This window comes from Egretta garzetta, unplaced genomic scaffold, assembly GCF_000687185.1.
Source record: "Egretta garzetta isolate BGI_Z169 unplaced genomic scaffold, ASM68718v1 scaffold81, whole genome shotgun sequence".
Taxonomy (NCBI): domain Eukaryota; kingdom Metazoa; phylum Chordata; class Aves; order Pelecaniformes; family Ardeidae; genus Egretta; species Egretta garzetta.
In genome coordinates, this window is record NW_009258671.1 from 8,797,053 (window position 1) to 8,823,076 (window position 26,024).

Sequence of the window (26,024 nt, forward strand, 5' to 3'; positions counted from 1 at the left end):
TTTCTAATGCCTGAAGTGTTAATGATTCTTTGAAGAGAGTATTTTTGCTGGAGGTTTTCTGTTACTTTCTGTATAGTTGCCGAACCTGGAGATTGTAGTTGCATTTTACTAGACGTACGCAGATTTCTTGTTCAGCAACAAGCACTGTCATGCTTGGAGAATTTGCATTCTTACCCCTCAGCTTGGCTCCATTGCTGCTAGAGGGAAAGATTCAAGAAACCATCTACAGTTAATTTCTACTTTCTCTGGGCTCTGCTGTGAATGAATACGTTAATGATAATTCCTTCTGTGAACTTCCTAAGAAAATACTGGGAGATTATCGGAGGTAGTTCTTTTCAGGCAGTTTTCTTTAATTATGCTAGTGACCTTATTTATATATTGGTCAAGAAATGTGAATTCTATAAGATAACATAAAAGCTTTAATTTTGGTCTGAATATTTTCATTGGTTGTCAAGAGAAAAAGCATAGCTTTTTCCTCAGGACTGACATGTCCCAAACCATCTGAATAAAATACTATATTGTTCCTTGGCCATGAGAGCAGTGGGCATATATGACCTGGGCTGCTCGCTTTCATAAGTTCTTGTTTAGCATTTATATAGCATCTCTGCCCGCATAGGCTTCTGTTTAGCATCTGGTTTAAGTAATTGAAATAGATATTAAATTCCAGGTACAGAGAAAGAGAAAAACCTTAGCAGTCACTTCGTCACTGGGAAAGGCGTTTTCTTATAAGTGTAATATATTTAAATGTCTCACTGGCATGATACCGATCTTCATTGTGTTTCAGAGGCAAGTACAGAAAACAAGTGGGACAGCGATATAAAGCTGTGTTGTGAAAGATATCTTCCTTAACTGCAGGAGACAGGCATCTGCCTTTGAATGCTGGAAGTTCTGGTTTTCTGCTTTTTAGAAAACAGCTTCAGAAACTGACACAATAACATTAGGGCAAAATTTTTGGTACTGGCTTGACTGAAGGACTAGAGATCATTAGCATAGAGCTGTATGTTTTTAATTTTTAACTTGTCTTAAGTAATCTTTGTAATTAAATGTGATCAAGATTTCAGCATAGGTTGCAGCTTCATTTATTGTTTCATTGTAGTTCAGAGTAAAGCTCTGTAGTTCTTCATAATAAAATAACCTTGCAGTTTTTTTACCATCCAGTGCACTTCTGTGTTGTTGGTCAGCTATGTTGTCAATAATGTAAATAGAGAATAGGTTTAGTGATCTTGTGTAACACAGGCCAGTATGAGCAGTTATGTTTACAAGACACCAGAACTCTCCTATTCCTTAGTTTCTGTCTTTAATTTCTTACAAATTCTGTATGGATTACAGCCAGTTTCACACCAGCCACTACATCTTTTCTTCCCAGAATATTTTTGCACCTTGTTTAAAGTGAGATGTGAGGCTTGTGCAATATTGACTCCTTTCCCAGGCCTTCAGAATATCCCTGCAAAAGGTCCACTGCCTTACTCTGCACTGTGCATTTCACAGACATTTCTCTTCAAAGGAGAAACTCTGAGGCCAATAATTAGTTGGAAAAATTCATTAACTTCTTTGTATCGGGCAGTATAGTTCAAATAAGTCTGTGTAAAAGACCTAGGGTGATGGTTTCTCAGTATTTACAAAATCTGCTGGTGTGGGAGATTACAGGCAGATGAGAGTGAGAAGATTTGAGAGACTCTCAGCATACAATTGGGACAGCCTGGTGCAGGACACCAGTTCCTTCCTTTGACTATCTGTGGCCCTCTCATTGCAGAAATAGCTCCGCTACATGCAGATCAATTACTGAACTGGCTGACTTTGCAGCCCAGATTATTACAGTACACTGGCATGGATTTTAGGTTACCATAAAATGCTGTTTTGGTGGACCACTGGTGGTTCATGAACAGCTGGCATGGACTGGAACTTCTCTGGCAGTGGTTGCTCAGGAATTGGTGCTCTTTGCCTCATGAGTCTTCCAAGAAGTATATAGATTTGTCTTGGGTTTCATTGTAAGGTTTCTTTCCCTTGCTTAATTTCACTGTGTAGTAAAACACAGGTGACATACTAAAGCTGGCATACTGGTAACAAAAGCTATACCTAACTTGGTCAAATTATATGTACAACTTAATTGTATGCTGTTCAAGAGACTCTTGAGGGCATGTGTAAGGCAGTAATAGTTAGCAACAGGCTTTTACGTTAAGGTATCACTGAGGTTATAGTTTGCTGCTTCTGTTCCCACTTAACTTTGAAGGAATCTCATTATATTCCCACAGTAACTTTTTGAAGCATGTGTGGATTTTAATTAAAGTTTCGCTTTCCCCTAATACTTACTTGCTCTGTTAACTGAACGTCTCATTTGAATCAAACTGGAACAGATTGCATGGTTTATTTCAGTTGACAGCACTTAATCTAGATTAATTTGTACTGTTCAGCATTTCACTGACGGAAAATAAAAGGTAATGTTGTATGCATATCAGAGTTTGGCTACAGCGTAAAAATCAAAGAACTAACATTTTCCCAAGCACGCGCAAGTACTGTATTATGGAAAGGTTACTGTTTGTTCAAGCTTTGAAGTATGACATCATACACGATGCATGACCTTTGGAAAACACACAAAAATTTTGTGGATAGAATGGATATTTTAAAACTTGCCTTATTAACTGTATTTCATGTAAGTATAGTTATGCATGTTGGCACAGATGTGCCAATTAGGTCTCAAGAGCTAGCAATGCTCTTTGTTTTTCTGATGTGTAAGCCTTGCCTGTCTGTATATCTGTCTCTGTTAACGTTACTTTCTCATGTTATAGCTTGAGACTCTGCAATGTAAGATTATCTGAAAAGGAACTTGTAAGAGGGATCTGCTCACATTTGTCTCTGAATTCAGTTATAGTGATTGATAGTCTCTTTGGATTTCACATCTAAATCTCCTCCTACCCAACTTTCCTCTCTTACCGTAGAACTTGCATTTCAGAAAGCTGATCCATCCTGCAGTGTAAACTTTGTGATTTGTTGTTTTGCATGGTACATAAAAACACATCTTATTTTGGACAAAAAAGATGGAAGAGAGAATCCCATCATCAAGCCACAACCTAAATTGATGTTGTGTCTGAATTCCTTTGCCCACCAGTTCTTGGTTTGAAATTAAATTTTAAGGAATTAAAGAATTGAAGATTGTATGGTTTGGCTATCACAGAATCACAGAATGATTGAGGTTGGAAGGGTCTTCTGGAGGAACCTCTTGTCCAACCCCCCTGCTTAAATGCAGGTCAGGTTGCCCAAGACCATGTCTGGATGGCTTAAAGAATATAAATAATACACGGGTATAAGAATATAAACAATCAATCCTCATGCTCTCAAGTCTTTCTAAAACTACTTTTGTAATTAAAAAAAATTGTTTATATATGTTAAGAAGGTATTTCCAAGGCTTAAATTTTGCAGATAGTTTAGAACAGATTTTCATTTAACTAACACTTTCTAAAGCTGTAAGTATGCATGATGATGTATGGTGTTACCATGTAACTCAGAAATCTAGACTGATTTCTTACGGAATATACTTTTCTTAAGATAATTATGCTACATATTTATTGTTGGCAGCAGCTTGTTCTGAGTTCTTGGTAGTGTGGGTGGGTATGTATGTATGAGTCTATTAGGATTATACAGTATTAGCTCATACACACACACAAATATATTAGTGTAATTTGTGAGTTCACAAGTGTATGTATTTATAGAAAATAAAAAATGACAGACATCTTTGCTGGTTTGCTAATAACATAATGAACCTTCTCAAAGGAAAAACATCAGTGGCCCTTACTTGATATAAAAAATGTGTGCTTAGGTACATACAGGTACAGGTACACAATGCTTTTGAAGGTTGTATAGATACAGAAGACACATGGCCCCATGCTAGCTTGTATGCATGTGTATATGTATTTTTCAACTTTTTTTTTTCATATTTATTTTCCCTCAGTAGTTTTGTGTGGTTCTTTCTTCTGGAAGCAAGCATGAGCTGTCAATAAACGTAGCTTTTATGGCTCAGTGTGGGAAGCACAACATAAATACCTCACTCAGACACATGTTAAATGAAGGAAGAATGTGAAATTAATGTCTGCTCGTGTTACTATTTTGTGATACTTACTGCTGATAATACCAGATTTACTCTGCAATTTATGTTACTGTTTAATATTTTTGATGAAACAAACATGCCTGTTATGTTTTTACATATTTCTTGCATGAAACACCATTAGTATTGTTGAGACATCTGTTAAATTAAACTTTCGGTTTTATTTAGGTTTATGAGTTAGATGGCATCCCCTTGATCCTGGACAACTGCAGCATTGATGACAACAATCCTTGTATCCTTTACAAAAGAATTCTAATTATTGAATATGACTCATAAGAAAAAGTGTGTGGGGGGTGGTGTTAATATATTTATACTAGCATTGGTTTCACTTGGTACCTAAGTCTAACTGGCTTCATGAGTTTCTAGGTTGTATTTAAATGCTTGATTCGGAAATGAGCAAACCCGTAAGTACGCTTTCATGAACTGGATTCTAAGTAAGTTGAACTGTGGTTATATTCTGTTTCTTAAAATAGTGAATATTATGGGTTTACAAATGTAAATTCAGAGAGCAAACTGTGATAGAAATCCAAATTAAGACTATGTTTGGTCGTGGTACTGGATCTTGGAGCTTTTGCTTCAACTGAAATCTATTCGGTAGACTGAAATAAGTACCCCATCAATTCCATACACTTACTAAATCTGACTGGAGAACTTATTCTAAGCATGGAGGCAAGGCTAGCAAGCTGTAATGTAAATGTGTATAATTGAGAGAATTAATGATGCAAATTACTGAAACATTGGGGAGATTTTAATATAAATGACATTGTGCTTCATATTTGGGTTTGGTTTTTTTTTTTCCTGGTGTTTAAGAGCAGAGACTTTCCAAGTAGATTGCTGTTAGAGGGAAATAACTTCATATTGAAGATAAACAGTTCTTAAGCAGACTTAACCATCTCTTCATGAACTGCATAGTAGTCATGCTGGTGTGTTCAGTGGGTGAGCTATTGTTTTCTGTCCTCTAATCATTAGCTCCTTGTAGGTTTCTGATAAGTGCATCTGGAAGTCAAATGCCCATTCCTGTCTAAAGTAATGTCAGCTTTCTTATACTGAAGACATGAAACAAGTTTTTTAAATCAATTTGTCAGAAAAAGCTCACTTTTTAACAAGTATCATAAAAACAAAAAGAAGTTGTGAAAATGTTACATACTCTCATAATTGTGTGCTATAGAACATAATCTACAAAGGATGAAATAATGTAGGGACAGGTGATACCAAAATGTTAACAAGCGGGGTGCAGGAGCAATGGGTGTTAAGTATCCTGTGAGTTACTGGCTTTGTTGCTCTGTATGCAATGTTTTTACATTCATCACTATTCCTATAGTTGGAGACCTGACAGTGTGTCCCTTGACAGCACACTGAGTGGCAGAGTTGTACTTCTACGGTCCAGTTCTGGTAAGGGGCACTTCTGGATGCTCTGGAAAGGGCAGGGCAAGTTACCTTTCCCTAAGCAGAAGCGCAGCCCTGAGAAAACCTAGTAAGACGTTTTGATCCTGAATTACTCTTCTTTTGCTGGAAGCCCAGCTGTGCAATGACTTTTAGAATTTCTTTCTAGGATTAATCCTTAACTTTAGCTGTTAATAAAAGAGGATAAAGTTTGAGGCCTTCCAAGGGTAGAGTAGTAATTTACGATCCTGAATGAAATGAAAACAAAATACCATGGGAGCCTTTACTGCATTTTGTGCAACGTGGAACTTCTTACACCTTTTGATGCAGGCTGACATTTTATGGTTGAACTATAAACGTCTTACCAGAAGATAAAACTTCGCTTACTTCATTTTAAAGACTTACTAGACACCTCTTAATATGATCCATAGTGTACTGTATTCAGGTGCATGAAAAAGTAGTAGCACTTGGGCAGAGGGGGAGGACCAGCCTGCTGTGCTGAAGTTCGCTGCGTCAGCTTTTGGAGCACAGCTTCTGGCTACTACTATGTTTATCGTTTTGACCTAGAGCTATTCCAGGTGCTCTTGTGCTACATGAAGTTAATGCTCCCTTGCTTCTCTCCAGCCTCTAACGTTCCTCATCTGCTGCATTCTCAGCATGTCTTACGCAGGGAAGCAGAAGAGGAGTTTGCAGTTTTTATCTGTCTCTACTTTCATCTGCTTTGCAGCATATTCTGCTACTTCTAGAAACCACAAACCAAGTCCTTAAAAGCATGTAGGTGCCTGACTCCATTGCATAACATTCCTCTGAAGAGACTGACTGTTTTCTCTCTTCCCATTGTGCACCCAGTCCTGTCTGGCACAAATCTGTTCTGTGATATGCCTGTAAACCAGAGCAGTGCTCTTATTAAGATTTGAAAGCCTTCTTACTTAAAGTTGAAACATCCTAAAATTGCCTGTATTGTAACTTTGCAATCCAGAGTGAATATATTTCATCTCCTTTCAAGGAAGATTAATTAAAAGGAAGTATTTAGGCAGCTCTTGAGCTGGGTGTTGAGAGAGTTGCCAAAATTTGAATATGATCACTCAGTGGTGCTGCAGTTTGCCAAGGTGATGTAGAAAGCTGCGAGGGACAACTTGCTGTAGCTCTTCAGCCAGGGTTCCTTTGGGGAGTCATGTCCAGAAATTTCTCTTCACATTCTTGTTTCTAATGCTTGTTTTTGTGGTTTCAGGCTGTGTTACTCGGATTTCTCCTTGGATAAAGCTGACTGGAAAAAGTTTCATCCAGATTGCTTTTATATAAGAACTTTTTGGATTTCTTAGTAAAGTCTTTGTAGATGCATGTTTTTATTTGAGCTTTATCTGTTTCAGAGACACCCAAGCTCTACAGTTAAGATGTTGTTATGTTTTCTACTGAAAACAGATTATATACTGATTTTCTACATTTTAATAACTAAGTTGTGCCTCCAAATTACACATACAAAATTTTCCAAAGAAAAATGTAACATTTGTGGTAAAAGTGATGGGATTTTTTTTTTGTTAGAAAAAAATAATTTCCCTAAAGTATGCAATTCATCAGGAGAAGCTGGGCTGCCATGTTAGATGCTAAAAGAACTCTTTATTACCGTTGAGAGGAGAAATCCTTTGATAAATCTTTTTATTTGTAGCATATGGAAGCCTACTGAAAAAGGAAATGGTTCTGCTCTTATCCTAAAATAAATTCCTTTGTAAACCTGTCATTACCTTAAAATTGCATCCTTTGAGATCCTGAACAGTTCTGTAATATGCATAGAAATATCAGGAGGTTCATTGCTTTTGAGATTGCTAGCTGAAGTTCAGCTGACATGTTTGCGTTGCTTTAGCTTTTTAGGTTTGAATTCACCTCTACTGCCCAACTTGGAAGAACTGTTATCTTGTCTATTACATCTCATGCAGATTTATATCTTTTACATTTATATGAACAAATAGTACTTTTTCCTTCAGGATAATTCATGAGTAAAAGCAACAAATACACCTCGTTAGTAACAGACATGAAGATGATTATGGACAGTTAAGAACAATTTTTCTGTACCTCTTGCAAAGATTATTTGAATTGGTATTTTAAATTTTCAGCTACTGTAACTTTCCATGGTTCCAAGTAACTTCAATGGAGAAATGCTTGAAAGATGCCAGATTTTCAACTGTCAGGCTTTTAGCACAGGGGAAAAGGTAAATAATTCAATGGAGAAATGCTTGAAAGATACCAGATTTTCAACTGTTATTTGTCAGGCTTTTAGCACAGGGGAAAAGGTAAATAGAGTGAGACTGGGGACATGCAGTTCATTATGGACCATGAGGTCTGAAGAGCTAAACTTCAGAGAAGGTTGAATGTCACTCTAACTTTTTCTATACCCTTTAAATCTTCCATCTTACATTGGCTGTATCCTAATCATAACTGTCCTATATTCAAAAGAAAAAAGGGTGTTTCAAAATGCAAGTGGACTTGTTTGCCTTTAGGTTAAGGAGAGGTTCTTTCATGAGATAAATTTTTGGTTTTGAAAATTCAGGTTCTTGTTCTGCTACTGAAAAGTTGGAAGTGTTGTGCTCTAGTAATGTAACCTATGTCTAAAAACAAATAAATTAACTTGCCACAGAATAGCAGAGTGGGTTGGGGATGCCTATTTGGGTAATACCAGTAAAAAATTTACTCCAGATCCTGCTTTTCAGGTTATTTGGGTTGAAAAGGTGTTCTAAATTAAAATATCTTCTATTTGCTCTCTGAGTTACTATCTTCCTCATCTCCAACAGGCTCTAGAATCAGACAAGAGCCCTTCTTTTTGTGCCTGTCTTTTACCTCATCTGAAGCCCTTATTGCTCCTCACAGCTTCATTTCTGACCTTTCACAGATTCCACTTGCTTAAGGCAAACATAAGGAAGGAGGCTGACCCGATGTGATCAAAAGACTACTGACCCTAATACAAAAAAGGTGCTTATGAAAGACTTTAAATAAACTAACCTGTTTATTATTGAAGACTTTTCAGTTTACCTTAAATAAGTTGTGTGCTTTTTCAGTCCTTCCTAACGTTTAGACTCATGAGTAACACACAAAGATGTGCCTTCTCTTTTATTCTTTTTTTTTATTAATTTAACAGCAGTTCTTAAAAATACTTATTACTATTTTAGGAAGAAAAAGTATTATCTGAAGTACTACAATGTAATAGCTGTTAGTTAAACTGGTAAAACTTGAAAATCAGAAGTGAAGTGCAGTTTTGAAGATCGAATATTCTTGTTTTTTCAGGATGCTTGCCAATCTTACCCTTTTGAGACTCTTATAGTATGTCTCTTGATAAATTGATTTTGTGAATGTCTGAATTCAATTGGAATGACCGTATGTGTCCATATTATATTAACCCCTAATCTGTTAGCTGAAAGTGCAGTTGTACTTGAAGAAAAATACCCTGCTGTGTAAAGTGTATGTACATGCACATATGTATGTTTATATATATGAGTAAACACCCAGCTGGCTATGTTTTAGGAGTAAGAATTTTCAGTATTTGTGAAAGGAAAACATGTGGTTGCTGTGGATTTCCATACATAGGCCCCTCAGTTTGAATAATGGATGAAAATGTAGAAAATATAAGTTAATTTTCAGATACTCCTTTCCTAAGCTTCTTCTATTATATTCGGTCTGAAAGTCATCTGAGAGGTAGATTGAAAATACTTTTGACTTCATGGCAGCAGCAAGTATAATTGTGGTTCATGAAACCTCTGGCTAAAGCTAGAAGAAATCAAGTTGCTATGGTCTACAACAATGGCAGTTTGTTTTTGTGAGATGCCAGCAAAGACTTTTGGGGGAGCTGACAGACATTTTATTTCTAAGTTACAGAGTGCAACCTAAAACAGGCCACATACTGTAAAAAAGCCTCACAGCTGAATAGAAGCCAATAGAAAGCAAAAATAGGAGTGTGAGTTGACTTTTTAGAGTAAACCATCATCCAGTTGAGCATTTTCACGTAAATGTGGCTATCTCATGTATGTTGGCAAGAAAATACAGCATAATGTTACATCAGTAATGCTTGCCTTTCTTTGGAAAGCTTTGGAAAACTTCAGGCACTGCCAGTGCATTTAGTAGTTTGAGATGACCTATTTGATTCTGTATTTTTGTAAGCATACATAAAATCATGTTATTTCAGTGGATATGGTCAGTGCAAAGGACCTAGACTACTGAGGAAAACAGTAATGACCTCCTCATGCCCCATCAAGTTCTTCCCACTTGGAAAAAATTACACTCTTCCTCATCCCATTGACACTTGCCTTGCTGCACAAGCAAGTCCAAAGTCTACCTGAGCTGAATGGAAGTGTATTCTTTGGTAGATGGCTGAAGTCTTGCATTATCACAGGTTGCTGCTGCTGCAGCCCTTATCCTTGGATACAGAACGCTATTAGAATCTTACTTTTTGTAAACCAGTACTGATTGTCACTATGACTTTAACAAAAAGGTAGATAGTAAGCTTTTAGTGACCCAGCAGTGGTCAGGGACGGCAGTGGAAGAATGGGTCTTGTCAGCACAGGTAAAGAAAAGAAATTTGTTGGCATGAGCCCTTAGGTTCCTAGTGCCAAAGACAGCACAAAACACCAACTGAGTGGCAGCTAACTACAATAGATGGAACTAGAATGAAATAAAAAAAGGTCAAGGAAGAAGAAATCACTATATTCCCATAATCCAGTCCAATTCAACTCCTACGTGCTGAGAATTATTCTCTAAAACCCTGGAGAGAGCGGAGGATTTCTGGTTTGTGGTATATGTGCAAACCTTAGCTCCTTCTCTATCTTACAATTATATGCAGATGAACTGGTCAGACTAGAAACTGGAACAGGTACAAGTGTGGTTATTCATTGAGCAAGAACAGTCTCTGAGATGGGCTTATTTCTTTCACCTTATTCAGCAGACCAAATCCTATCCTGTTCCTGCAAGTTGCTGTGAATTCTTTATAGCTATATTTTGTTAGATACTAATGGAGCCTCAGGGTCTGTGTGGCCCAGAAGGGAATCCCTCAGTGTTGTGTGATAAGGGGTTTTTTTTAGCTGCAGTGGTGGGCCAGTTTCCTAAATGATTCTGGTGAATAGCTCTGGTGAGACCTCACCTAGAGTACTGCGTCCAGCTCTGGAGCCCTCAGCACAAGAAGGACATGGAAGTGTTGGAGCGGGTCCAGAAGAGGGCTACTAAAATGATCCGAGGGCTGGAGCACCTCTCCTATGAGGACAGGCTGAGAGAGTTGGGCTTGTTCAGTCTAGAGAAAAGAAGGCTGCGGGGAGACCTGATTGCGGCCTTTCAGTACCTAAAGGGGGCCTATAGGAAAGAGGGGGAAAACCTTTTTAGTAGGGCCAGCTGCGTTAGGACAAGGGGTAATGGTTTTAAACTAAATCGGGGTAGGTTTAGGCTAGATATAAGGAAAAAATTCTTTACAATGAGGGTGGTAAACCACTGGAACAGGTTGCCCAGAGAGGTAGTGGAGGCCCCATCCCTGGAAACATTCAAGGCCAGGTTGGATGGGGCTCTGAGCAACCTGATCTAGTTGGCGGTGTCCCTGCTGACTGCAGGGGGGTTGGACTCGATGACCTCTAATGGTCCCTTCCAACCCAAAACATTCTATGATTCTATGATTCTATGATTCCCAAGAGGCTTCAACCTTCTTGTTATTTCTCATGGTAAAAGGCAAAAAACACTATTCCCAAACACTGCTTTTGGTTTTATTTGGGAAGGTCATCTGCCCACCAATGCCTATTTCTGTCACTGCGCATCAAGTCGTCTACACTGTTGAAAGAAGCACTGGAAGTAATCGGTCTTGTTCTTACAGAAGCATTAATGGACTAAAGAGGCCTGGATTTCATTCTATACAATATTGAGTAAAGTCTCCAGAGTGGGATTATTGTAAAGCTCTGAAGGGGGAGGAATTAGGTGCATGGTCCCTGTTGAAAAGGGTACAGGTAGCATTTGTGTAACCTAATCCTGTTTTAAATCACTCTTGACATTGGCTTCATATCTGAAGAGTTGGGATAATACAGTTTCCTATGTCTTAACCCATTGTTTATGTTTTCTGTATGTTGCAAACTCTTTGGAACAGAACTCACCTAAAGGTGAAGAACCAAGAAAAAAATGTACCACATCAGGATTAAGCATATTTGGTAGATTTAACTTCTGACTCAGACTGCACCTCTGAAACATTTGTTGTAAGAAAATGTCTGCTTTAGAATGAAATAAAAATGTGAATTTTTCTTGTGAGAAGTTCTACAGCATCAAGGGAAGGGGATTCTGCCCCTCTGCTCCACTCTGGTGAGACCCCATCTGGAGTACTGCGTCCAGCTCTGGAGCCCTCAGCACAGGAAGGACATGGACCTGTTAGAGCGGGTCCAGAGGAGACCACAAAAATAGTCCGAGGGCTGGAGCACCACTCCTACGAGGACAGACTGAGAGAGTTGGGCTTGTTCAGCCTGGAGAAGAGAAGGCTGCAGGGAGACCTGATTGCAGCCTTTCTGTACTTAAAGGGAGCCTGTAGGAAAGATGGGGAAAATCTTTTTAGTAGGGCTGGCTGTCACTGGACAAGGGGCAATGGTTTTAAACTAAAACAGGGTAGGTTTAGACTGGATATAAGGAAGAAATTCTTTACAATGAGGGTGGTGAAACACTGGAACGGGTTGCCCAGAGAGGTGGTGGAGGCCCCATCCCTGGAAACTTTCAAGACCAGGTTGGACGGGGCTCTGAGCAACCTGATCTAGTTAGCGGTGTCCCTGCTCACTGCAGGGGGGTTGGACTAGATGACCTCTAGGGGTCCCTTCCAACCCAAAACATTCTATGATTCTATGATTTTATGATCTACTAGCTATATCAGTAATCCGCACTGTTCCCCAAGAACAAATTTTCTCTCATCAAAGGCAAAGTTAACATGAAAAAGACTAAGACCACAGGAGGAATGCAGTGTGCAGTACAGGAAAAGATACTCTGGGAAATGAAAGCACTGTTCCTTTTTTTCTTCCAGAAATTACCACAGATTAAATTTTGTGTTTGGATACTTAACAAAGTTACAATTCCTAATAGTATGTTTCAGGTTGCTGATTCCATAATTTCAGGATGTAGCTTATTTAGTGCATCTTCAGGATGATTAAAATACTGAAATTCAGAGTTGGGGGTGGGGGAAGTATCGATTTTCTTGAGCATATAAATTGCTAAGCAGATTTGCAGAGATGTAAATATTAAGTCTATTCTTCAGTATCTCACTTCTACCCAGCTCCAGTAAGTGACAACTACCATCATTAAGAAGCCTGTGTGATGTACAGGGTCCCTCTTAGAGCTGGAGAAAGTTTAACAGAGGTATACGGAATGCAAGAAGGCTATTTCAAATGTTACATTGTAATATTTCTAATCCCTTGAGAAGAGTAATCTCTGTAGGCACCAACTCATGCATGTAAAAGTGAGGAATTAAAGTTAATAACTCTATTTCTAAACCAAATATTGTCATATTTGTCCTCTGCCCTAATCCTCTTGGTGGATTTAAATCCATGACAGGCTTGAATTCTTGAAAGAAAGCAGATCTTTAGTTACCAGGAGCACCAAAAAAAAAAAGAAAGAAATGGTGAAAATATAATATTTCACCGCTTTTATAGCTCAAACAGCTTGCTTGATTTTTCTGTAGACTTTCTTTTGAAAAAATCCCCTCTGGGCTGAGACAGAGCACTAGAAATTTGAGACCCAAAGGTTTTTGGTTTTTTTAAATAAAGCTAGGAGTGGTTCAAAAATATTGTTGAGAATGGAATGCCTTCTACAACTGCCTTATCGTATTTCAGTCTGTCTTGTTGACATTGTTTCTTGCATGCCTCCAAAGAATATTCAGATGTCATATGGCCAAAGCTTTGCATAATACCTTTATTCTGATATTTTCGTTGTCCCATTTTAGGTGACTATCACTAAACAATTAGTAACTTCAGCTGGTGAATGCATTGTCCTATGTAGCTCCTTCCTACTCCTTAAATAATTTTTCCTCGTTTTCCCAGATCTTTGTTTAGACTTTGTTCTTTCTATTTCCAAAATGGTTTCCAAAATCTAACCTTTCCTTTCTCACTAAGGATATGTTTGCAGTCCATTCCACTGACCTTGTTGATTCATTCTTGTTCTCTTGCTGTTCTGAGGAGATGCAACCATTTCCTGAAATTGTAGCAGATATAATTGTGGCTAATGGCTATTTTGCAAAACATGGGAGAAAAACCTTTAGTTGGTTATTATTACATTTATTTAAACATTGTCATTTTTGGATGAACACTGAACATCATTTTGTGTCTATGAGACTAGGACTGGAGTTTCATTTACCTTCATTGTTTTTATTATTTATCATAAGGTGACATTTGAAATTACCAAAAGCAACAGGGGATGGAGTTATGCCACATAAATTATTCAGAGACCCTGAATCAATAAAATACTCAAGTACAATGCTGATAGATAAGCTGGCATACAGATCCTTGTTGAATCTATATAAATAGATTCATCTCCAGAGATTATAAACAGAAAAAGAGCATCTATGCAAATTGTGAGTCGGCTTATCTTGTTATCTACCTTAGAGTGGTAAATTATAATTAGTTTGACCACATCTCAGGTATAACTAGGTTGGGCTCTTGAGTCTAGTGCCAAATTTTTGAAGGTTTTAGTTGACTTCTGCAATTTCCATTTTAAAGTGCTTTAGAGAAGCTGTTTATTTCTATATGCATGCATATAGATGCACATGAATATATTTCTGTGTGTAGGTGGATCTTTTTTCTTTACTTGTCCAAGGACATTTAAAATTACTACAGTCTGCCTGATATTTAATCAGTTTGTGAACACAATTACCATCCCTCTATGCCTTAGTGCTTTGCATCTCAATGTTGTGGTATGTTTTAATAGTAATTTGATACACGAGTTTCAACTTAATGGAATTTTGCATTTTTTTTTTGTACCTGGGAAAAGAAGATAAGATAAGGCATTTTTAAGTTAGGTAACAGCAATTTAAGCTTTTTCTTTTTAATGTAACAACCTGCTAACTCTCTGGTACCTCTTACAGATAACAGATTTAGTTGTCATGAATTCTTAAAATGGGATTAGTGTAATAGGAGGGATTGTAAGAACAGAATATTATAACTGTGGAGCATTAGCTTCAGATTGATCAAGAGTGTGATTCTTTCTGTTATAAAACCAGATGATTTATAGTTACTCATAAATTATGGGTTTCTATTAAAAATGTAAGTCATAATTTTAAAAAAAATTGGCAGCCTAAGCAGCAAAAATGAATGTGTCGTATTCATGGTTTTAAGCTAGTATTACAAGACTGAGTATAGGAAAAAGTAAAACAAACTAGAGGTTATGGCTTAATTTTTTTTAAAGTTCTGTAAGTTTTGGCATAAGGGACGCTGTAATAAAAATAGCCTGACAAAGCTAAACATGTACTATGGCTTTTGTAGCTCTGGAGTACTTGAACCGAAATTTTGTGTTTAATTGCATAGTGTACTAAGGTGTGTTGGCACTGTGCTTTTAAGTCCTACAGAGCATGAAAGGAGGCACATAGAATATGGATTAAAAGTTGATTAGCTGGCAGGCATTGAAGAGTAATAACAACCTGGGTATATAATACTGTTCAGTGGTGTCTTGTGTAATCTGTTAACCTAGAAATACTAGTGATCTGGGGAAAAAAATCCCCACATTGCTCTAGGTAAGAAATGTCTTAGTAACCCAAATTGCTAAAATAGTAAACAGCACTTGAGTGAATACTGGGTACCATTTAGCTGGACCTCATGGAAGTGAGTATGTAGTTAAAAGCAGTCAAGCCTTGGAAATAAGAATGAACCTCATGATTTGGGTCTGGGTGTCAGAATTGGACAGTGCTGAAAATGTGTTTCCAAGTAATCTGGAGAAAGAGTTTGGACTCCTCTTGCAAGAGTGAGAGGGCAGTTTTTCCACTTTTTTCTGAATTATTAATAGCCAGAAGGAGCAGGCAACTGTGTTGCATCTGTAATCAGCCACATAGCAAACTTCAGCAGAATTTGTTACATATCTCTGGTGCCTATGCTTCAAAAGGGATGCTGAAAAATACAAACGGAAGGAAGAGGTACAAGAATTACGCAAAGCTTGGAATATCTCCCTCAGTTTCTCTCTTTAGTTCATGCAAAAGATGCTTACTGAGTGCCTTGATTATGATCTGTGAATTATTCTTTTTTAATCTGTAATGAAAATTAGTGGAAACAATTCTAAACCAGAAATAAATGACAGAAATGAATGAGATATTTACCCACTGGAACGGTTTATTTAGGGACACACTGAAATCTCCTCCTCAAGATTGGATGTCTTTCAGAAAAAGGCATGAAAATATCTTGTACATGAAACAGAATTGAGAGGCTTGATCTCAAGAGTGACTGACCTTTGGTCGTCTGTATTCTGTGCAGAACTGTTGGGTAGAAGAGATATAATCGTCCATTCTTGTCTTAAAGTGTATTTGTTAGCCATAGATACTTAAATGGGTGAACTTTCACTTAAAGTTATACATGAGAGATAACATGCTTGTCTGATTATACGGAAGATATCAGTCCCATTTTAAAGAACAAGGCACACTTTAAGAAATTGGTTCATCGTTACATATGATAGGTAGGACATTCAGAGACTGGTATAAATACAGGTAGCCAGAAAGTTGGTGTTTGTCTGCTAGAGGGAGAGATAACTGCTGGTGTGGGAGGTTAGTGAAGGCATGAGAACTGGAAAAAAAAATTTAATGTACAGTTATTTTCTGCTATGGATGTTTCTTAATTTCTGTAGGCTGTGAATTACAGAGAATGTTGCCTTAGTATTGAAACGGTTTTGATTACTTGAGTAGTTTTGCCTGTTTGTCTATTCTGAGATGATACCATCTGAGATCTTTCTCTGGCAAAGCAGTGTTCTTCTACAGAGTGGAATTTGAGCTGCAAGCCCCAGTTCAGGTTTTTGGGGATAAGCTTTCAGTCTTTACCAAAATATTTTGTGGAGGCAAATTTGTATGAAGAGTGTTTGCAGTAAGCATCAGTAGCCCACCCTGGTCTTCCTGACCCAGTAAGGAGTAGGAAGGGGCTGGCTGCAGGCATCCTTATTCCATGCCTATCCAGTGAAGCTTTGCTGCCACGTAGTGGTGGAGATTGAAGCTTGTTTGGCGGTGGATGGTCCAACCCTCCTACTGGTCTCTTGGACCAGGTGAGAGTTACCTTTAGCAGAAATGAACCTCTGCTTTAGGTTCCCCAGTGTTATAAATCTTACCCCTAAAAAGTATGATCAGGAATAAAAGCCTCTTGCAGCGTCCAATGGTGCCTTTCCACCTTGGAGCCTTGTAGGTTAGATGAGTTGTGCTGTGTCTGCTCTGCAAGAGCCAGGTCAAGCAGCGGAAGGAGGAACATTCCTGGCAGATATGACACTGCCTGTTTCTAGCCTTTAAACCCAGAATGTGGTGACTGCAATAATAGATGATAATAACTGATATGGAATAAATAAAACTGCAGGCAACTGGAATATTCTAACATCTAGGAGGAATATTTTAAGTTTTTATAGGCTGAATTTCTGAGGTTTTCTGATGCTGATAATTTAATGTGAGGAATAAATAGAATCCAAAATATCAGTTCTAAAAATATGAATTAGCTTCTTTAAAAGAAGTAAATTAATTAAGATAATACCTTTAGTTCTTTACATTTTTTGTGATTACTTTTTTGGTAACATCTTAAACAGAAGTAAAAGTTACATAAAAAAGGTAAAGGAGGGGTTGTAAGGAATTGCTATCATTTTATACAGCTTCTAGGACTTCATAAAACTACTAAAATGCCCAACAGGAAGAAACTTGTAGAGCTTTGTAAGCAACTTGGCTGACTGTGAGGGACCAAAATTCTGACTGACTACTATGTGTGGTCAGTCATGACACATTGATCTGAACTGTGATTAACAGTTGTGGTAGCTGTTTAGAGACCTCTTTTAATGGTGAGAAGAATTATCTTCAGGTTGTGTGAAACAAAAGTACTTAAAAGGACTGAAAGACTTGAAGGGGAAATGGTTTATGCCTTTTCAGGGTGGTCCAGTCAGGTCTAGTGGAAGTCATTCTTCTAATGTGACACTTTAGTATTTCATTCCTGTTTACAAAAGTTCTAGTGATAACTGGATTGCTTGTTGAAGACCAGAAAGGAATATAATTAACAAGAACTGTATTTTCATTATCTCTGGGTTTTAGCCCTATAGACGTGTTCCAGAAAAGCTCTTAGAGAAGTTGGGTGGCTTTAGCTGTTGCATAACCAGCCCGTTTGACTAAGGTTCCAAGGGTTCCAACCCATGTTGTCTTTTATGTCTTTATGTCTACAAAAACATAAGGTTTTGTACCTCTTCCTACAGTTGATTAAAATGAAGTTAATATTTAAATAGTCAAAAATCTGATTTAAATGAGGTAATAGAATTGGGCAAAGAATATCCTCTTTTTCTCATTAGGCCAAGTGACTATTAAGGAAGAGAGTTTCCCAAGTAATCATTTAATTAATTACTGAAAATCAGCTGTAGTGCAGGAAATGGTCTAACTGAAAAAAAAAAGTATACACTATGTAATAAATCAAACTCATCACCAACAATGTTATATTTAGAAATTCCTCAGTCTTAATAAATATCAAGGGGACTTAAGAAAACAGATGTACGTATTTCATTCTCCTTGTCACCACGCTTCAGTGTCCTATATTAGTTAATGATAATACTTGAGTATTAAAACTTACTGCTTGCCTTTTTCAAGCAACATACTTTCAACATTGCTTATGCATTGCTGTATATCTACCTTGTCAGATTCAAACCCCTTTAATAATTGTGTCTACTGTCTTTCATCCGTAGAATCTAAATATCCAAATGCTTTTATAGAACAATTCATAGAGGTCCTGATGGCTGCAGTAGACTTGCTGATAACATTTAGTCCAAACTGGACCTCCTTATATGAGAACGAAAAGCTGGAATACTCTCTTTGGGAAATGGGTTGTAAGTCTTCCTCTCCAGTAATGAATCGCAATAGGATATTGGTTAGCAGCTCCTGACAGTATGTGGCTGTATTTTTACACACCGTTAAATTTATAAAACAGTCACTGTGCTATTGCTAGCCATTGACTCTAGCAACTTCTTGTAGCAGAGTCCATATGAAAAGAAACAAGAGAATTGTGAAAAGTTCCCTTTGCAGTCAATGGCAAAACTTCCACAGGATTTAGTGGCATAGATTTTCATGGTTTATGTTGATTCCAGATAGTAAAATTTTTCATCCTTTAGGGCAGATGGCTAGCACATTTTCTCTACCTCTCTTCCTTTCTCCCTGTGTTCCCCCCTCCCTGACAATCAGAGTTACAACCCGGCGGAGTTTGCATGATAAATTTTAAATTGCTGTATGAAGATGTTACAAAAGTGTGGAACACGGGGCAAGTTGATCCAGTTTTGTTATTGTTTGTATAAGTCAAAATAACATAGGAATCCCATAGCACACAGTACCAAAGGATTTTGAAAAAGAGTAAATGCGTACAAATGTTTGCTTTCATTCCCTAAATACAGGTAGTCTAGTAATGAAGCTCTTGCAAAACAAAATGAAAGTTTTTCTTTCTTTTGTATGCCTTCTGCACTGTGACAGAGATATTGTAATCTTCACTTGTCTATAATATTAATTAATTTGAGAGTGCAATATGTCCTGTTGGAAAAATTTAGACAAGCCTACGTAATCAGATCTACTGTGTTTGCTGCGTTTCTTTTCTTTTATGCAGTTTCACAACAAATAGGCTCATGCTCTTATTTGTAGTAACTATGGAAACTTTAGAAGCTCTCTTTCTAAAGCTGAGCATACAATAAAGTGCTTAAAGTGTTGGTAGGATTAGAGACTCTAGAATATGTTTAATTTTCTCTCTGTGTCTCTATCTTTGGAGAGGAGCAAGAGGGTAATGTGAATATTAGCTGGGGACTAGCTTTAATCTCTGCTGACACTTAAGTCTGTCTAGGTCTGCACGCAGCCATCCAAAGGTCTTAGCCTCACACAGCATGTGAACAAGGGAAATCATGCATATTCATGACTGAATTTACAATGGAAAACGTACATACAGAAAAGAGTTTTTGAATGAGTGAAAACGTTATTGAAACCATTTTGCAGCTTCAGCTACAGTAGTCAATAATGATAAATGCCATAATGATCATAGAGTTCATAAGATAATGGGGATGTCTTAGATATTATGTAAGCATGAATGGATATGATAATAGGAAAACATCATTTGCTGTGGGGTTTAGCAGTGGTTTTGTGTTGAAGGACATAAAGATGATGGTAACGGGATTATTCCCAAGGCTAATACACAAAAAAAAATTTTTGAGAGTACTTTTTTCTCTGTGTGGTACTTTGCATGATTGAGAACTGTCAGTCTTTGAAAATTACCTTTATTTTTTTTAGGGCGTATTCTTTTATGCAAGTGCTGTATTTTATGCAGAGCTGTATTTTAGGAACACAACAAGAGAAGTCTGCTCCTCATCCCAGGAGCAGAGCCAGGGAGGGTGGTAGCATGTTTCTCACACATGTTACTTTTTGGCACTTGGGAAATGCCCTACATCAGACCTCAGAAAGACCTGCTAGGTATCCGCCTTTGTTCATCTGCATCCTTCAGCTTGTATCTTTACTGTCCTGAAATTTATTCTCACCATTGGAGATGATGAGTGAGATTCTGCTCATATACGATTTTATTTCTTGTATTTTATTGTTGTTTCATATGCACAAATGTAATCTTCAGTGGAAATACTCAGTTTATGTAACTTAAATGTATCTTGGCACTTGTCTTTTCACTATCGTAGTGATGCACTGACAGAAGAGAACGCATTGATATTCTCTGTCGTGTTCACCTATGAAGGCTTTGATGTGATACATAATTTTTTTTTCTTAGTTTCTCTCCTCTGTCATTACCTCACACCAAAATTTTTTAAATGAAGGAGGTGTGCAGCATTTTTCCTGACAAAGTCTAAAGGACTCTCTCAGAAAAAAATCCCTGTAGTTGTTACTGTTTTGCTATTTTTTTTATTTTCAGTTCTGGGCTGCTTGAATGTGAAAATAAATATAAACCGCTATTAAAAGGCAGGGGGCTGTTTCACTAATGCATGCCAATGCAGGATTGTTCCCTAGCGTGTATGTTTCCTGTGATGTTTGCCCAAGCTACTCTTCATCCGAACCCTTCTCTCTCTGTTGAGGATTCCTCACATGCGCTTTATTTCAGTCCCTTCTCTATTCTCTTTTGGCATCTAAGTAGCACTATGCTTAAATATGGTCATAATTTTTTTTTTTTTTTTTTTGTCTTCTTTTTTTTTTCTCAGTTTATCACTTCCCTTCTCTTAAAATGTAAGCTTGTGAAGGCAGGACCTGGTCTTGCATTAAGAAAGCTGCTTCAAATACATGCTGTTGTGCATCCACATTGCCTGGTGCATCCAGCAGCCCAGCATGAAAGATGGCCTCTGCTGAAAGTGTGTAAGCCTAAGGGGTAGTTGGAGGTGGCAGCAAGGCAGGCACAACAGTCAGTGCAAGGTGCACGGAGAAAATGGCAAGACTACTACTGTAAGAATGTGCATGCAGTGGTACTGGATTTTCCAAATGCTGTCATGATAGATTGTGTAAGAAAGTCCAGTTCCTGGATTCTGTTGTTTTGGCTGAAGTTCCCATCTTCCACAACTGAGGAGTTTTCCCCTCCAGTCACCCGCTGGCAAATGCCAGTAGGTGCACTATCTTATCTCTGTGCTTAGACACTGTCCAACCCAAAAGACGTCAAGGAGATGAGTAAATTATGCATGTTCTTCTACTGGATGTGAAGCTACATGTAGTAAATAATTGGTGCCCTGCAGGCAAACCACTTTGTGTGATTCAGAATGGCTTGCCTCCCATATGGGTAACTTGGGAAAGATTATATCATAACATAGCTTTTCAGCTGCAGAATTGGGGCTAACATCTCTGACGCTTCATAAAATGAACACTGTAGTTCACTTGGAAGATGCCTGACTGATAATCCTGGGAATTTAAATCCTTTGTCTACGGCCCTGACATGTGCCTCAATCCTGGCCTCAAGGGACCACCTTAGAAGGTGAATGAGTTGCAGCTTGTGCCCATTTAAACATGAGCAGGAGCTACCTGCTGGTGATCTTGGTGTCTGTTCTGTTGGCAAGTCTGTAAAAGCACCCAGACACAAAGAACCGAGTTTAGATAACATTAGAAGTTAAATATTTTTTAAGTGTCTTCCACATTATTTGTGCTGTTTTCAGTTGTTAACCTGGATGTGTTTCTCTCTACATTTCTTAAGCTTGCACAGTGAAAATAATAGTTGTCGTCTTTCTTGTACCTGATTTACAGCTCATTTTGTTTGCCAGTTCTTGGAAGTGTAGTGTTGAAGTGTTCAGATCGTAAATACAGTGACTGCCTCTTTTTTTTTTAATCTCATTAGGAACATTTCAATTAACTGTAATTTTGGTTTAAAACAATGTGTCCTTTTAATTCCTGCAGTTCCTTTGTGTTTTGGTTTGGGGTTTTGGTTTGGTTTTTTTTTTTTTTTTTTAATTCAAGATAAAACCTAGTAAACTTGCCTGAAGTTAATGGACATACCTCATTTAAACTTAAATTACCTCATATGCAAGTATTTGCAGGTTCAGAGTCATTGCCTGTAAATGTCTTACTTTTTCTAACCCTTGATTTCTACTGTTTTTCTGGGTTTGAGGGATTGTCATCCTTAAATAAATAAATGATCCTTAACTTTGTCCAACAGTTGTGAACCAGTGGGCAGTATATGCTGTCCGAAATCTCACTGAACAGAATGAGAGAAACCAAGAGCTTATTGCACAGATGGAGGAGAAGGGGCTGGCAGACAATTCTACCCTTGAGAGTATGGGTTTAGAGATAGAGAAACGAGATGACAAGTTAGTTCTGAGATCTGTCAGGAAAAAGCCCTCATGAACAAAAAAGTTGAGAACAATCAAATCATTAAAAGAGGATTTCTCTTTTAATATATTTTTCCCTGCTCAGGCAATCAAGATTTCTTCAGTTTTAGTTCCAGTCTGCTGGAAGCGTTGTGTTCATTCTCAGAAAAACTGCCAAATGATACTTCTGCCCCACTGTTGTAAACAAAGAGACACCTACGCATTTTCTAAATACCTAGTCAAATTAATGTATGGAAAAAGATCCTTCTTTTCAGATGGTTGAAATGTCATTACTTTCTTGTTTCGTGAGTAGAAGGATGTCATGCGTGCAGTATTGAGTTGTTATAATTTCCATGGCTGAACCTGGAGATAACTATCATTAAAAACTCAACAAAGAAATAACTGCTTTGCAGTCTGCCTTCTCCATTTAAAAGGTCTATGCTGAGTCAGGGCTTAACAATGAAAGTTACTCGTTTTCAGTCACAGAGCTTAAATATCTCTGCTTGTATAAGGATCAGTGGAACACTGGGTGTACATAAATATTTAGTGAATTAAATGCAAGATGCCTTCTGTGTATTTAAATTACTAGTAAATTGTCTTTTCTACCTTGTTACCTTTTCAGTCTTCATGACAAGTATATTAAAAACAAAGCTGAAGCTGTTGTGGCAACAGATGCTACATTCCTTTGCACTGGGGCATGTCTCTGTTTTGGAGACTTGGGTGTTTGTTTGAATTTTATTTGTTCCTTTGGATGGTAAGTCAGCCCACTTTCCTTTTATTTTGCACTTCTCATGGGTTTTCTGAACTCTGGCAGACTGCTGAAGAGGTAGTTTCTCACTGTGATTAATTCTAGCAGTTTCTTTTCACCCCTCTGCCTTTCCAAAACATTGACAAAACTCATTTCCAGTTAATTAATTCAAGAGAGGCAGAAGAATGGAAGGCCCTGCCTCTTCATTTTGGGTACCCTCCTATATTGTTGTTGGACCCACAGTTAACTCTCTGTGTGCCATAGCATCGTAGCTTTGCCCTGGTAGCCAAGAAATGTAATCCTCCATGCCTAAGCAAAACAAGAATTGCACCTTAGTATTACGAGCACTTGTATATCCTTGCTGTCATTTGGTTACCTTCAGTTGTGTCTAACAGGAAGGTCCCAGAAAAGTTAAGTTGTTCACGTTGTTGTCATCATTTAATGACATTCTTAAATGGAAAGGCAGGTTTATGTCTCAAAACTACATGTACATGTAACGGACACTCAGCCATGTGCATCAGCTTTTCTCCTCCAATTCATTTTTTGATTTAAAAATGAGAAAAAAAAACCTAGCATGGTACTTTAAACTATGAGAAACAACTAGTAATGCTTAAAACTGATGGGGAGTATAGCCACTGAAATCTTTTCAAGTTAAACAGAAGATTTCAGTGTCTACCGTGCTGATCAGGTAGGACTATGGCATTGACCTAGTGGGATTTTAGTCACCTGTTGCTTTTAAAGGCAATGATAGAAAACTGCTGTCTTTAGCCGGTTGTTAAGTAAAGGATTTATATAAAGGGATAATGGCAATAACAAAGACTATAACTTGTGTTGCTTGTAGTGGTTTCTTATTTTAAAAATAAATGGGGGAGAAAAGTGTTCTTTGAGCAAAGAATAAATATGCATATAAGCAAAGGACTTTATTTACTTTTTTAAAATAATTTGACAGGCACGTTTCAGAGGATATTAAAAAAGGTTGTGTTTAAGTGCTGGTTTATAAAGTCATTCCTTATACAGGTAGGTGCCTTTTGCTAGCCGAAGGGAAAAGGTTATATGGTTTTGGTTCTTCTTGAGCACATGGTCTATCAGATTATGGTTTCTCAATGATTTCCATAAGCCTTAATTCTTGTGTTTAGGCCAGAATTCATTTAGCAGTTTAATTTCTCAGTCACATAAGATTTACATCTGGTTTTGTTGAGGTTTTTTAATCTTCATAACACAGTGGAAAATTCATATTTCTAGCACCTAAATGGCAAAAAATAGAATTCTACTCTTAAAAAAAAAAAGTTTTATTCGGAAGGCTACATCATTCAACTTTAAAAGGAATTAGATGTTTGCTAACAAAGCAGCAGCAAGTATCATAGCATCTAGACATAAAGTGAAGTAGTTTTCAACTGAGTAATTATAAAACCTCAAACGTTTTTATTTTAGCACCACTACTTAGGAAACTCATGTTAGATAATTTCACAAAGGGAGGAAAAAAGTAACATCATTATCCTGAAAAGAAAATGACCATTGTTTAGGGAAAAAAATGCAAAGAATTTCCTTCTGTTTAGGTGAATAAAGAGTTAAAATCCTGTTCACAAAGCAAATCCAGAAAGAACTTTGGTTGTGGAAAAGCAGTGGGAGTCCCTTTTTCCTTTTAAGCAGTTGGGAATAGATGCCTTGGTTTGATTTTTGTTTTGGTTTGGTTTTTTAACTTGAAGGTTATGTACCCACCAATGAAATACGCACAGACCCATAAACACAAGCCAAATAATAACAAACAAATAAATAAAAGGGGTTTGTGTGTTTCAGTACATAATGGAGTAATAGTTGTGTTTTCTAAATGGGAAACGTAGGGCTTTCACAGTGGAGAACATGCTGATTACTGTATTGTGAGGGGCTGGCTTTTGATTTTCCTAGATGGATTAATTCTCAGAACACAACAGCTTCCCTGTCCTCCCCCAGTGGAGTCCCAGTCTCCAATAGGCTTGTTTTACATGCTAGGGGATTAATACAGCACAGCAATCAGTCATAAAAAGCAAGCTTTATTGAGTTTGTAAAGGGGCAGAACAGTCAGATCAAGTCTTGTGACCATCTTATTGCTTTCGAGTGCTTCCAAACAATAGTGATCAGGTCTTTTTTTAAGGTCTATTTGTTATTAAAAGGGCAGAGGGAGTTGGTTTTTCATCGTAAGTGGATAGATATTTAAAGAGCTTTCTTGCAAGTTGTGAGAAATAAGTTTAAACATTTGCAAAGTTCTGAATTTTTACTGCTTCTAATAATTTAGGTTTGTTTTGCCTAAAGCACTTGTAAAATAAGTTTTTTAATGCCACCAACAAAAAATATAATCCCAGGTGGTTAATGCCATCGTCACAATCTTTGCAGAGCAATTGATATTTATACGTTGAGGTTGGCGTGTTTGCGTAGCAAGACTCCAAAAACCCTGCCCTTCATTTGCAGTTGAAAAAGTATTAAAAAGCTGAGGCTGTACCCTAAAATTACCTTAAATCTTTGTTTGTACCCAGCTTTATCTAGATCGTTGGCTTATGTTGAGTTCGACTTTGCCATCGTCTTTACAGTACCCTAAGTAGACATCTTCGTATTAAACGTTGGGCGGGGGGGGGGGGGGAGGAGGAGAATTTAGTAAGTTGGGCAGAAGGACCAGAGCATCTCCCCTATGAGGAAAGGCTGAGAGAGTTGGGCTTGTTCAGCCTGAAGAAGAGAAGACTGAGAGGGGACCTCACCAACCCATACAAGTATCTTAAGGGTGGATGTCACGAGGATGGAGCCAGACTCTTCGCAGTGGTGCCCAGCAACAGGAGAGGGGGCAATGGGCACAAACTGAAGCATGAGAGGTTTCAGTTGAAT

The 26,024-nt window shown here is 37.7% G+C and overlaps 1 protein-coding gene across 1 annotated transcript in view; it reads left to right on the forward strand.

The window, feature by feature from the left end:
* The window catches only part of ATXN10 (ataxin 10), a 103,267-nt gene extending 80,807 nt beyond the window's left edge, over window positions 1-22,460 (forward strand). Inside the window, exons 9-10 of the mRNA XM_035888542.1 lie at window positions 4,268-4,331; window positions 22,273-22,460. Coding sequence (XP_035744435.1) covers window positions 4,268-4,331; window positions 22,273-22,460 — 252 coding nt within the window. The remainder of the gene's footprint in view (window positions 1-4,267; window positions 4,332-22,272) is intronic.
* The last annotated feature ends 3,564 nt before the right edge of the window (window positions 22,461-26,024 follow it).